Genomic DNA, 13932 nt, shown 5'->3' with positions numbered 1-13932 from the left:
ACGATATTTCATAGGTTTCAAGAACTGACAGACAATATAACGGCTCAATAATTCTTTGAGTCATTCAAAAGCCATCAGAAGCTTACATTTTGAACAATTAAAATGTAAATAAGAAATGAATTTCAGAATGAACACAACCCGTGCTGTGTGAGTTATGCCAACTGCATGTCCCCTTAAAGCAACAATGCTGCCTTGGCACATGATACATTCTTCTGACAGATGCTCGGTCTTGTAAGGTCCGAGTTGGCAGCACGACGCGCTAATATACCGAGCGACGCACTACTCCTCAACCCACGCGTTTCCCCGCTATAGGCTTATCTATAAAATGTATTACTATGCTTACAAACGAGCGACTTTCTGTACTAGCCTGTCTGCGCGTTTGTAATCCCATGTATAGCGGATGAAAGAAACTATTTGACAGTGCAGGTCTTCCGGTAGGACTAAGTCAATCAACTGCAGTGTAGACAGAGGATTATCGCTGGGACTTTTATCACAGAACCGAGCGGTTAATGTCGCGTGTGAGTCGCGTTATTCCACTTTATTCCTTCATCGTGTCGTCACGGAATAAACCGAGATTCAATCATGACAGAGACGCGCGTTTCGCGCTGGTACTTCGGAGGTATCGCCTCGTGCGCTGCCGCATGTTGCACTCATCCACTGGACTTAATAAAGGTACGTGTGAGGAATCTACCAGGCAGGTTTAGTTTATTAGCCTTTGAAGTGTAACAGCTATACATGTGTTTTACTAAAGTATATTATAGCACAGTATAGTACAGGCTAGTAAAGTATAGCTAGCAAAGGTTCAACCTTTTTTTTAGTCCAAGGCCCCCCAACAATTTATTTATTTAATTAATTTATTTTTTACAGGACTTTTCCAGGTCTAGAAATGACACTTTTAAAACGAGACTACCTCATATATGCAGGTTTTTCAAGACAGTTATTGATGGGTGAATATGTTATGTTTTAATTATTGTTTTGTCATATTTTAAATAATTTTGAGCCATCTTCTGGCCCCCTTGTTGAGAACCACTGTAGTAGCAAATCGTATAGAATAGTATTAGTATAGTATGGTATAGTATCGTTTGTATTATAGTATACTGCAAATGTAAACATATTTATGGAACAGGAGCATCATAATTCTTCTAGTTCTGTTTTGGTGTAGTACAATGGGGGGCTCAGCACACTTCAGCTTCAGGATAACTTAAATTATTTAATTATATTATATTTACAAATCTAACTAAGCTACGAAAAAGGTTCTTTATTATCATGGTTCCATGCAGAACCTTTAATATCCATGGAATCATTTTTAGACTATACAAATGTTCTTAACACTTTAAGAAAAAAGGCTCCTTTAGGGAACTGTTCACTGCAAGGTTCTTTGGGGAACCAAAAATGGTTATTCTATGGCATCACTGCAAAAAACCCAATTTGAACCTTTATTTTGAGTAGTGTAGTATTGTATAGTAGTTCCAGTATATCTTAATACAGTAGATACAGAAGGGAGGCCTCCTGAGAAAACTAGGTTGCTGCTGGAAGAGGTGTTGGTGAGGCCAGCAGGGGGTGTTCACCCTGCGGTCTGTGTGGGTCCTAACGCTCCGATATAGTGACGGGGACACTATACTGTCAGATGAGACGTTAAACCGTTAAATCCTGACTCTCTGTGGTCATTAAAAATCCCAGGATGTCCTTCGAAAAAGAGTAGGGTGTTACCCCGGCATCCTGGCCAAATTTCCCTATTGGCCTCTGACCATCATGGCCTCCTAATCATCCCCATACACTAATTGGCTTCATCACTCTGTCTCCTCTCCACCAGTAAGCTGGTGTGTGGAGGGCGTTCTGGTGCAATATGGCTGCCGTCGCATCATCCAGGTGGATGCTGCACACTGGTGGTGGATGAGGAGAGAACCCCCTTTCATGTAAAGCGCTTTGAGTACCCAGAAAAGCGCTATATAAATGTAACAAATTATTATTAATTATTATTAATTATTATTATTACTACACCTTCAGGTTCATCTGCAAACCCAGCAGGAGGTGAAGATGAGGATGACTGGCATGGCTATGCAGGTGGTGCGCAGTGATGGGGTGCTAGCGCTCTACAATGGGCTCAGTGCTTCACTCTGCAGGCAGGTTAGTGTCTCTGCAGAGGATTTGGCTTATTTATGCTTTTGTGCTCACTTTAAGGTCTTACAATAAGGCGTCCTAAATGGTAAAGATTCTTTTGACAGTGTGGTGCCATGTTCACTCTTCTAGATGACTTACTCAATGACCCGCTTTGCCATTTATGAAACTGTGAGAGACAAGATATCTAGTCAAAACCAGGGGCCCATGCCCTTCTACCAGAAGATCTTGCTGGCTGCTTTTGGAGGTAAAAACATTACAACTAATGCTGTATAATCCTGAAACTCTGCTAATTTGCCTTATGATGAACTGAAGATGGATCTCTCTGTTTGGTATCTTTTAAATTAGTGATTGTCAAACTTTTTGACTCCAGACTCCCACTGTCCACAATTTTATTTTCAAAAGTTTTTTTTTTTTTTTGTTCTAGTTAACTAGAAGTATCCATGGATCAAAATAACAAATTAAAATTAGTATAAAAAACCCCCAGAATATTCTCCTGGTATCTCACGCTATCATTTACATGATTTTTCCAGTAATTTGTGAATTACAGAATGATTATTTTTTTAAAATATATTTTTACTCACAATTTCTGTATATTCAGTAAAATATTTTAGAAACTGAGATAGCTAGAAAAAAAAATTCTTTATAAAAAATCATTTTAAATAATTTTAAGTCATCTTAAAGGGGACCTATTATGCAAAAATCACTTTTATAAGGTTTTTGAACACAGTTGTGTGGCCGCAGTGTGAAAACAACCAGCCTATAATGTTAAAAATCCACCAATTTTTTTATAAAACCAATAAATCATAAAAAGTCTCTCCAAACAAGCTGTTTCAGATTCTCCCTCTGTGCACGTCACCGAGGGGAAAAAGTCCCGCCCATTTGTGATGCTCTCTGCCCTATTAGCATAAACAAAGCCCTGAGTGAGAAGCTGCAGTCCACCATTAATGGAGATATATATACAGTGTCAGCACCAAAGAGGCTTTACAAGTGTTGTGTTTTGGAATGCACTAATGAACATAGGAGTCGCCATAATCTCCCCCCATCTGAGCCGAGGACACTGTGGTTAAAATTCATTTTCGAAGGAAATATCCTGGAAAAAATCGGCAACATCCCCTATGTTTAAGAATTAATACCAACTCTTCGTGCGCGAACGTCAGCTCCAGATAAAGTATCACGCGTTTGTTTTCCAAATTGCTTTTCTGAAAGAGCTTCTTGGCACTCTGTAAGGCTTATTGTCTTAAGCTATCATTGTCTGTGCCTGTTTTCACTGATGCTGCCTTCAAGTGCTGTCAGAATGATTGTGAATAAGAATGTGGTAGTTAAAAGTTGCATATGAAAGCAATGTGAGTCGATCGCTTGAAGTTGTCGCGCTCATGATCAGAAGTGGGACTTATAAAGTTTGTAATAGCATGAGACCACCTATGTTGTTATTTTTATGCCGCCATGCTCCCCGTCTGTGTAATTCATAAACGCGACTTTATTATGCACAGTATAATCAGATGACTGACTTGTAAAGATAACAGGCTTGTATTAATAGTGGAATGTTTATTTGCAAAGGCTAGCACTGCTAATGTGGAGCTGGAGCTCTTGAAGCTCCGCCCTCTTCTCCGGGAGCAACAGTATGGCGTTATTTTACTGCCAAATGTCGAGAGCGCATTTTTGTAGATATTAATATAAGTTCAGGCTCACACCGGTGCCCAACGTTTTGCTCCGATTTCTGGGTTGAATGACATGTTTCCTGGAAACGGTGTACAACGGGGTTTGAGATATGTTTTCTCTTGTTTGGTGGGTGTGTCAAAAATGTCAGCCCAATCAGCAGCAACGTGTATATAAACCACGCTGTATTAAAGAGACAGGTCGCACTATAGGTCCAAGTGAAGTCATTTAATATGTGTCCGCTGAAGCTCGGTATGCGCAACAAGAAGATATTAGAAGACAAGTTTGTCGTAAGAGTTTTATAGTAACATAACATATCAACATGATGATAATGAATTTGTAAGTAAATGTAATTAACCTCTAAATAAATTCACAAGAGCAAGTATATTGTTTGCACATGTTTATTGACATTAAGGCAAAATAACTGAAATAATAAGAGCACAAGTATAGATCTGGAACTTCTTTAAGTCTGTCTAAATATGTAGGAATTGCAATGTCTTCTGGTCCATATCCTTTCCTCAGGAAGGTATGCTAGACACTGATTAATGTAACAAAAATACTATACATATTTATATACAGGTCCTTCTCAAACAATTAGCATATTGTGATAAAGTTCATTATTTTCTGTAATGTACTGATAAACATTAGACTTTCATATATTTTAGATTCATTACAACACAACTGAAGTAGTTCAAGCCTTTTATTGTTTTAATATTGATGATTTTGGCATACAGCTCATGAAAACCCAAAATTCCCATCTCAAAAAATTAGCATATTTCATCCGACCAATAAAAGAAAAGTGTTTTTAATACAAAAAAAAGTCAACCTTCAAATAATTATGTTCGGTTATGCACTCAATACTTGGTCGGGAATCCTTTTGCAGAAATGACTGCTTCAATGCGGCGTGGCATGGAGGCAATCAGCCTGTGGCACTGCTGAGGTGTTATGGAGGCCCAGGATGCTTCGATAGCGGCCTTAAGCTCATCCAGAGTGTTGGGTCTTGCGTCTCTCAACTTTCTCTTCACAATATCCCACAGATTCTCTATGGGGTTCAGGTCAGGAGAGTTGGCAGGCCAATTGAGCACAGTAATACCATGGTCAGTAAACCATTTACCAGTGGTTTTGGCACTGTGAGCAGGTGCCAGGTCATGCTGAAAAATGAAATCTTCATCTCCATAAAGCTTTTCAGCAGATGGAAGCATGAAGTGCTCCAAAATCTCCTGATAGCTAGCTGCATTGACCCTGCCCTTGATAAAACACAGTGGACCAACACCAGCAGCTGACATGGCACCCCAGACCATCACTGACTGTGGGTACTTGACACTGGACTTCAGGCATTTTGGCATTTCCCTCTCCCCAGTCTTCCTCCATACTCTGGCACCTTGATTTCCGAATGACATGCAAAATTTGCTTTCATCCGAAAAAAGTACTTTGGACCACTGAGCAACAGTCCAGTGCTGCTTCTCTGTAGCCCATTTCCTGCACACGCCTGTACACGGTGGCTCTGGATGTTTCTACTCCAGACTCAGTCCACTGCTTCCGCAGGTCCCCCAAGGTCTGGAATCGGTCCTTCTCCACAATCTTCCTCAGGGTCCGGTCACCTCTTCTCGTTGTGCTGCGTTTTCTGCCACACTTTTTCCTTCCCACAGACTTCCCACTGAGGTGCCTTGATACAGCACTCTGGGAACAGCCTATTCGTTCAGAAATTTCTTTCTGTGTCTTACCCTCTTGCTTGAGGGTGTCAATGATGGCCTTCTGGACAGCAGTCAGGACGGCAGTCTTACCCATGATTGCGGTTTTGAGTAATGAACCAGGCTGGGAGTTTTTAAAAGCCTCAGGAATCTTTTGCAGGTGTTTAGAGTTAATTAGTTGATTCAGATGATTAGGTTAATAGCTCGTTTAGAGAACCTTTTCATGATATGCTAATTTTTTGAGATTTTGAAAATTTTGGGTTTTCATGAGCTGTATGCCAAAATCATCAATATTAAAACAATAAAAGGCTTGAACTACTTCAGTTGTGTTGTAATGAATCTAAAATATATGAAAGTCTAATGTTTATCAGTACATTACAGAAAATAATGAACTTTATCACAATATGCTAATTTTTTGAGAAGGACCTGTATTTTGCTATTGTATTGTGGAGTGACATTTTCATAAACTTTTCTATGCTCCTCTGATTATATAATGGTAAATATTATAATATCATAGCACAACAACAGCGATCAGCAATAATGATAAGCCTTATACTCACAATAAAAATAATAAGGTCATATAGATCATAACACAGTCTCGGAGGTAAGACGTGGATTATCCTTCACCTGAAATTTCTTTTCATCCTGAAATGCGAGGCAAATGTTGGATCACAATAATTAGGAACCACAGTTTCCACAAATCCCTTCACTCGATTGGGATGTTCTCTTTTATTCTGGACGGCAAGGGCAGTGACTGTAACATAGAGCGTATTTTGCAGTGTTAAAAATGTATTTATACCGATTTTATCAGGCTCTGAAAATTCTTCAAAAAGAACACAAAGAATGGCCTTCTCAGCTGCCATAGTTGCAACTCTTGCATCATCAGAACAGGGTGTTCACCGCATCACCGTTTACGTTTAATAAACGTTTTGCACCGTTTCTTCGGGCTGAACGCAGCCCTGATCTCGTGCAGAGAGAGTGCGCGCACTTAAAACACGTCTCTCCTCCTGCTCAAGTGTGCGTTTGCACGCTCAAACTTTGTCTTGTGCACTCACACATCTCTCCGTGCTCTTGCGCTAGATATTCATTTTTTTCACACCTGGATTAAACGTCAAAAGTTATCAACCAATCAGATTTTTCTATGACTGACCCGATGAAAATACTAGGCCCACGTGAAGAGGGAACTGATCCTGGAATTTCTCTACAATTTAATAATATTTAGTCATATCAAATGTATATTAGAAATGGCTAGGAATCGGGTGCTTGAATGGAAAAAAAAAACCTTGTTTGTCTAATTGTTTGGTCAAACCCATCTGAGTGATTTATCTAAACAAACAAAAAAGTATATGATTCTTAAAGTTCATGTGGCCATACATGTATTGTGTACTTGGGATGAAATATATATATATATATAAAGATTAATTCTTTTCGCACCTGAATTAAACGTTGTCAAAAGTTATCATTATGCACGTTTAAAAAATATCTCGAAACAGATTTCTTCATTAGGGCCTTTCCTTGACTTTTTTTATTGTTGCATGTTTGTTTTAACACACTGGTTATTGTAGGCTACTTTGTTTTACTTTATATCTTTTATGTTTGTATTTTGTTCTTTTCTGTGAAATATTTTGACAATCAAAGAAGGATCTTTAATTTCTTTCCAGTTTAATAATATTTAGCAATGTTAATCAAATGTATTTTTGAAATGGCTAGAAATGAGGTGCTTGGATGATTTGTACATATAAATAACCTCTGTCCAACTATGGTTGGTCAAACCCCTCGATTTATCTAAAAACAGCCCATGGCTCTAAAGGCTTCATATAAAAGGTCAATGTTATGTCGTATTATGTCAGATATCTCAACTGAATTTAAAATCATTGCAATAAATTCTCAGTTGTTGGCAATGAGCAACATTTCCTATCAAACAACATCAAATGCAAAAATAGTTGTAAACGATGATATCATAACACACTAAATGCTCTGATAGATTCGCTGTTTGGACATTTATTGGGAGTTTTTTTATTTATTTTTTTAAATCCAATTTTTGTTTTCAGTTCTGATTTTAGTTAGATTTTCTTTTCATGAAAACTCACTTCATATTAGCAACACATTCAATGGCACTGTCCTATAAAACAGTGAATATACAGTTATATGACAGTTATAGGTAATGACACTGTATGCAAATGCATCAAACCCATATAATATAGTGTAGTGATGTTATCAGAAAAATTATAAATTCATTATAGTGTTATATTTGGTCACCACATCTTAAGTAGGCTATTTAGGGAATAGTGCATCTGACCCTAGTTCTGTCTTAAATCAGAAGAGATATATATATATATATATATATATATATATATATATTTATTTATTAAAACCCAAGTACACAATACATGTATGGCCACATGAATTTTAAGAATCATATACTTTTTTGTTTGTTTAGATAAATCGCTCAGAAGGGTTTGACCAAACGATTAGACAAACTAGTATTTCTTTTTTTTTTATAAATCATCCAAGCACCCGATTCCTAGCTATTTCTAATATACATTTGATATGACTAAATATTCTTAAATTGTAGAGAAATTCCAGGATCAGTTCCCTCCTCAACGTAGGCCTAGTATTTTAAGTATTAAGTATTACTTTTAAGTATTATTAGTATTTATTTTAAAATTATGTCATCATTTATTCATACACGTAATTTTTTATCATGTGTTATAATTTCTTTCTATAAAACACAAAATGAGATGGCAAAATGTTTAAGTGGCTCTGTTTTTATACAACAAAACAGAAGAAAGAAAAACTTGTTCCTTTCATTTCTCAATCTGTAGGTCTTACTGGTGGGTTTATTGGGACACCAGCGGACATGGTTAATGTCAGGTGAGTGACACTGATTTACACAAGAGAGTCTCATAAAACAGCAGCAGAGTTGTGAGTGTTTTTATGGTTAAGCAACTGTAGATCTGTTTGGGTATCACCACTCTCAGAAATAGAGGTACAAAAGTTGTCAGTACCTTTCCACCAGGTACACTTTTGTACTTTTTAATATGTTACACACCAAGGTACCACACCAGTGACAGCATTTGTACCTTTATTTCTGAGAGTGCCTGTGTTTAGTGTCAGTTTAATTGGTTCATATGGTTATTGGTTTGTTAATTGATCAGTCCCACCTGTTCCTTGTTTTCTGTCTTATTTAGCCCATGCATAAATTACTGTTTGGTTCAGCTCTTGGCACTGTTCTCATCACTATAATGTTGGCTTTTCTCCTCAGTTTGTTTTGTGCTCCCAAGTTCCGGAGTGGTTATTGTTTTTGTTTGTTAAATTTCCTGCTTTGCAAATAGATATATGCTTCAAATGAACAAACCCTTAAAATGGATCTAATAGCAGTACGAATTCTCCTCCTCATCCAGGGGATTGGTCCCTCAAGAATTTTAGAGTTTTAGAGTTTTAAGACCTGGCTCACATGGTACATTACCCAGATGAATCCCAAATTTTTCCACGCCGGACTAAATACACAAGATCTCATCTTCCTGGGGATGGTCCTTAAGGGGCACTCTGTGAGGTGCTCCAGAACAATAAATCCCCCTTCACAGTGGGTGAGGTGGAGAAGGATCTCACCCTCTTTGTGTCCTCACGAGCCCTGGATTTCCTTCCTGAGCCATCCAAGCCCCTCATCACACCAGTCACGGGCCCCGAGCCAATGCACATGCCCACCATGAGCCCCAAGGTGGTGCTTTAGCCTGCAACAGACCCCCAATCCAAGGAGCTGTCTGTCCCACCACCCTGTTCAACCTTGAGCCAGCGCCAGCTGCCCAGTCCGTCCTAGAGCCAGCTCTTATTGACCTTAAGTGTCCTGGAAGTAATTCCCACTCTTAGGCCCAAAACTCATCCTCCTTCACTCCTCCCATCCAGTGCCCTAGCTCTGCCTCTAGATATTCTGCCAGAATCCTTCTCAGCCCTGCAGCTCTACTGGTGCAGCCACGGTCTCATGGAAACCCAGGTCCACCCAACTTGCAACGTTCAACCCTCTGGTTTCCCCTTAGCCCTCTGAGGCCATGATTCCGCTTCGGCCTTGGCTTCACAATGGTTTGTCATCCCTCTGAATCCACCAGACTTCTCATCTCTCAGTCTCCAACTTGGTCTGTTGCCTTCCCTTGCTTCACTGGGGTCCATCTCTTTGGCTCCACCTTGGTTCTCCAAGCCTGTGACGTTGCCCTGGTCCACCAATCACTGGCTCCACTTAGGTTTTTACCTCCTCTTGCACCTCCTCAGTCTTCCAATCCACTGGCTCCACCATGGTCCGTTGTCCAGCCAACTCCTCCATTGGGGTCTCCAGCCCCACTGTGGTCTTTTCCTCTGCCGTGGTCATTTCTTTCATTGGCTCGGCCAGGGTTTGCTTTGCTCCTCCGTTTATCCTGTGCTCCTGAGTTGCAGGGTGTTTTGATTTTGTTTTTCATTTAATACATTTACTTTGCAATTATATCCATGCTTTAACTCCCTCTTTACCTGAACAACACCCTGAAACTGGTTCAAGTAAATTTTGTGCCTTTTCCTCTACCCTGTGTTGTATAACAGAATGCAGAATGATGTGAAGTTGCCACCTGATTTAAGAAGAAAGTGAGTCTCAAAAAATATGAAGTACACACCAAACTTAAACAAAATAATCTGTCATAACAACATATGGTGTTTTGCAGCTATGCACATGCTCTTGATGGATTGTTACGCGTCTGGAAAGAAGGTGAGAATAAGAAAATCTGTTTACAAAAAAAATTAGACACATTTTGGCTTAGGACTATAAGAAATCAGATGAACTGTCTGAAAAGATGTCACAGAATATAGTATAGAATAAATTGCAGCATTGTTGCTGAGGAGGTATGCATGCCGATGTCTGCACTTAAAGTCACAGATTTAAAACTTCCTACAGCAATCTGGAAATGTGTAATGACAGAATATGGGCCTGTGCTACTTACTCATCCATCAGGAAAGAGAGAACAGACAAGGGTTGGGGTTATTTGAATTATTCATAGAGCTCTGTTTGTAAGATCTCCTGCCTTAAGACCTGCTATTTTTTTTCTCACAGAGGGAATAAGGAAGCTGTTCTCTGGAGCCTCAATGGCAGCTAGTAGAGGGGCCATGGTCACTGTGGGGCAGGTAAAGGAAAAACTGTTTAGTTTTTATAGCCACACTTTTAGACAGTCGTTGAATGGGCTGTCATTTTCCTACGACCAGGATAGGCTCAGTTCCTCAATAGTCTTTCTGTGGTTCTTCTAGCTGTCCTGTTATGACCAGGCCAAGCAGCTGGTTCTTGGAACTGGTTTGATGACTGATAACATTTTCACTCACTTTGTTGCTAGCTTCATTGCGGTGAGTTGCCCTCCTCCTCAGAAATGCATTATAAACTAACCTTTACTTCTTTTAAGGTTATGTTTTTATTTTATTTTTCCCTAAGGTCCACTTATAATATTGGTCAAGTAGTAATTTAGTAGTTTGATTTTAACTTACATGACCATTTACACCTTCTCTCTCCCTAAACAAGCTGTTTTTGCTACTGTGGATTTAAGGCCATTCCTTTTTTGGCATGTCTTTTTAAAAATTAAAAAAGTGTTGTTGATGATTCCACTTAGTAGTTCAGCTTAGCTCACTTAGTAACATATTAATGTTTTCTTCACAGGGAGGTTGTGCAACTGTTCTCTGTCAGCCTATGGATGTGGTGAAAACCAGACTGATGAATTCAAAGGGGGAATACAGGGTAAGATTCTGCTTGGATTCGTCCATTTTTAAATATTTTTTATTACATCTTACATTGCATCTTGAATTTTTTTAATTAGCCATACATTATTGTTCAAAAGTTAGATTTTTTTAAATATGCTTTGATTCTGCAAGAACATATTTTATCAAAAGTGACAGTAAAGACATTTATTAAGTTACAAAAGATTCATATAATTTAGAAAAGATTTTTTGCTGAAATTTATATTCATCAAAGAATCCTGAAAACAAATGCATATTTCGACAGTTATATTAAGCAGCACAACTCTTGTCTGCATTGGTTATAATAAGAAATGTATCTTGAGCAGCAAATCAGCATATTAGAATATTTCTGAAGGATCATGTGACACTGAAGACTGGAGTAATGATGCTGAAAATACAGCTTTGCATCATAGTAAAACATTACATTTCATAATATATTAAAATGGAAAACAGTAATTAAAAATTTTAACAATATTTTACAGTATAATTGTTTTTACTGTATTTTGATCAAATAAATAAAGACTTGGTGAGCATAAGAGACTTCTTTCAAAAACATAAAAAAAATCTAAATATCTCAAAAAATAAATAAAATATTTGAAGGATAGTGTATATTCAGTTGTGACACTAGATCATTTCTGTGGTAGGGGGTGATTCATTGCCTGTCTGATACTGGAAAACTTGGACCTAAAGCTTTCTACAAGGTGAAAACTATTTTTTATGCCAATAAAGAGTGTTATACATTCTGAGGGTGTGTTAAACTCTGGTAGTAAATATGTGTTTTGTCTCCGCAGGGCCTTGTCCCAGCTGGAATCCGTCTGATTCCTCACACTGTACTTACTTTCATCTTTCTGGAGCAGCTCCGATTGTACTTTGGCATTAGAGTCGTCACTTCTACATGAACTCTGACCTAAAAGCTCCTGGTATTAACATCAGTTTCAGGTGATCCCTTCACAAGTAGACAGTAATAAAATCAGGTGTAAATGGGGTCCAAAACATTCTGTGATCGAATCACTGAAACCACATAAGGTGGACAGAAACACAATTCAAACCACGAAGAACCACCTACTCACCTGTCAGTCATACTGAAATATGCAGTTTTGAAGTTCAGTTCATAAATGAATATGCGCCAAAATGTCACATATATGGTGAGATTAAAATTCGAAGCTTATTTGGAAGCAACAGTGTTCTCAACCTTTTCTTGTGGGTGACCACTTGTGACTAAATGAACCAAGATGAATGTTAATACCAGGTGTAAACAGCTCCAAAATGTATATTACTCCTGCAGTGTCTCAAAAGACAATACAGAGCTTGTTGCTCTACACAATAAGATGTAGAGCAATGGGCTGTAGTTCCAGGGAAGCACTGGCCAAGGAACCTGATTCAGGAGGAGAAAAGTACTGTTGACACCAGTAGAACCTTTCTTTAGCTGTCTCTTTTTTACTAATATTCATTTTGCAGTGCCATTAATATTAACATTAAAGTTGCCTGCATGTGATAATATTTGCCATATATAGGCCTACTCAATTTGTCATTTATGTTCTGTTGAATGTGTGATATAGACCTTGGCATGTTTTCTTTGTGATAATTTAAAAAAAAAAAGCGTCTTTTTTAATTTACCTGAAATGATCTCAAACTGGAATTGACAGAAAAGATAAGTTCACAACCACATTATTTATATTGTACGACCTTTTGTGTGTGTTCTATTGATTAATTGTTTATTTAATGAGAACCCATCTTAAACCATAAAAACCTACTGGTGTCATTACTGTCATTACACTGAATAATGTAATACATGTAATGTCCTACAGGTGACAGTGCTGCATCGTTACTAACTCAATGGTGTGAGCGTAAACTCACGCTTTCATGGGGTGGGAAAGTGTCAGCATATAAAATATCTATGCCACTGAGACATGAGGACATAATTACAGTAATCAGCATTCATATCTGTATTCATTCTTTACTTATGATATAAGGTTAATGTGAAGATGTTTGGAAGTGGGTGATTTAAAGGAGTCAAACTGTACTCTGAAATAAAATCTCATTTGGATATAAGGAAATAATAATTGGTTTCTGATAGATATTGCATATAAAATCAATATTTCCTCTCTTTTTTATCCTCCAAGCCATCACCCGACCCATCCAGAACCAGGTCACAGCAGCACACTTTCCTCAGAATCTAGATTAGCATTTTGGCACTTTTGGTTTCATCGTCTTGAAGCCAATGGTTTTTCTGAATGTGTTTTTAGTTAATCATCTGAAATAAGGTCTGTGGTTTACACAAGTTTAAGACATTTTCATGTTTCATTGTACAACATAAAAAAAACGTTAACAAAATCCTGTATGTTTCATAAAAGAGTATTTGGGCTTCAAATTTCATAAAAGTTGTATTCATTTGTGAAGATTTTCATGATGGACAAAACGTGCAAGAATCATAAACGTTTGTTGGCCACAGAGCTTATTTTCTGCAATAATTCAATTAAAACAATTGTGGCTTGTATAGCTTAACTGAAATAATTATTCTGAAAAGACCAAGACATCAGTGGTTTACACAATATTGTCTCACTGAAAAGAACAATAGAGAATTTTTTTGAAACTATGGGCCATACAAATACATTCACGACTGGCCTCTTTCCAAACAGCAGTCAAGATAAACCCTCACTACTTCACTGACTGTAAAGCATGTGCTCCTATCCTATGTGGTGACATGACCCAAGAGCCCTGC

General features: G+C 38.0%; 1 protein-coding gene across 1 annotated transcript; it reads left to right on the top strand.

The window, feature by feature from the left end:
* Nucleotides 1–225: 225 nt before the first annotated feature.
* On the top strand, nucleotides 226–13585 carry LOC306860395 (mitochondrial dicarboxylate carrier-like). The gene is made up of 11 exons (XM_079402069.1): nucleotides 226–672; nucleotides 2008–2127; nucleotides 2251–2365; nucleotides 8294–8342; nucleotides 10038–10079; nucleotides 10157–10200; nucleotides 10543–10613; nucleotides 10734–10826; nucleotides 11134–11211; nucleotides 11855–11911; nucleotides 12002–13585. Exons 1-11 carry the CDS (start codon nucleotides 583–585, stop codon nucleotides 12107–12109), a joined length of 867 nt encoding a protein of 288 aa, XP_079258195.1. The 5' UTR covers nucleotides 226–582; the 3' UTR covers nucleotides 12110–13585.
* The last annotated feature ends 347 nt before the right edge of the window (nucleotides 13586–13932 follow it).

Source organism: Barbus barbus (assembly GCF_936440315.1).
Source record: "Barbus barbus genome assembly, chromosome: 4".
NCBI lineage: Eukaryota > Metazoa > Chordata > Actinopteri > Cypriniformes > Cyprinidae > Barbus > Barbus barbus.
Note: the sequence above shows the minus strand (reverse complement) of the source record. Positions and strands in the feature narration are given on the sequence as shown.

Coding starts and splice junctions, on each gene's coding strand:
- LOC306860395 (XM_079402069.1), top strand. CDS start 583: ATGACAGAGACGCGCGTTTCGCGCTGGTACTTCGGAGGTATCGCCTCG. Junction 673..2,007: donor ATCCACTGGACTTAATAAAG/GTACGTGTGAGG, acceptor CTACACCTTCAG/GTTCATCTGCAAACCCAGCA. Junction 2,366..8,293: donor CTTGCTGGCTGCTTTTGGAG/GTAAAAACATTA, acceptor CTCAATCTGTAG/GTCTTACTGGTGGGTTTATT.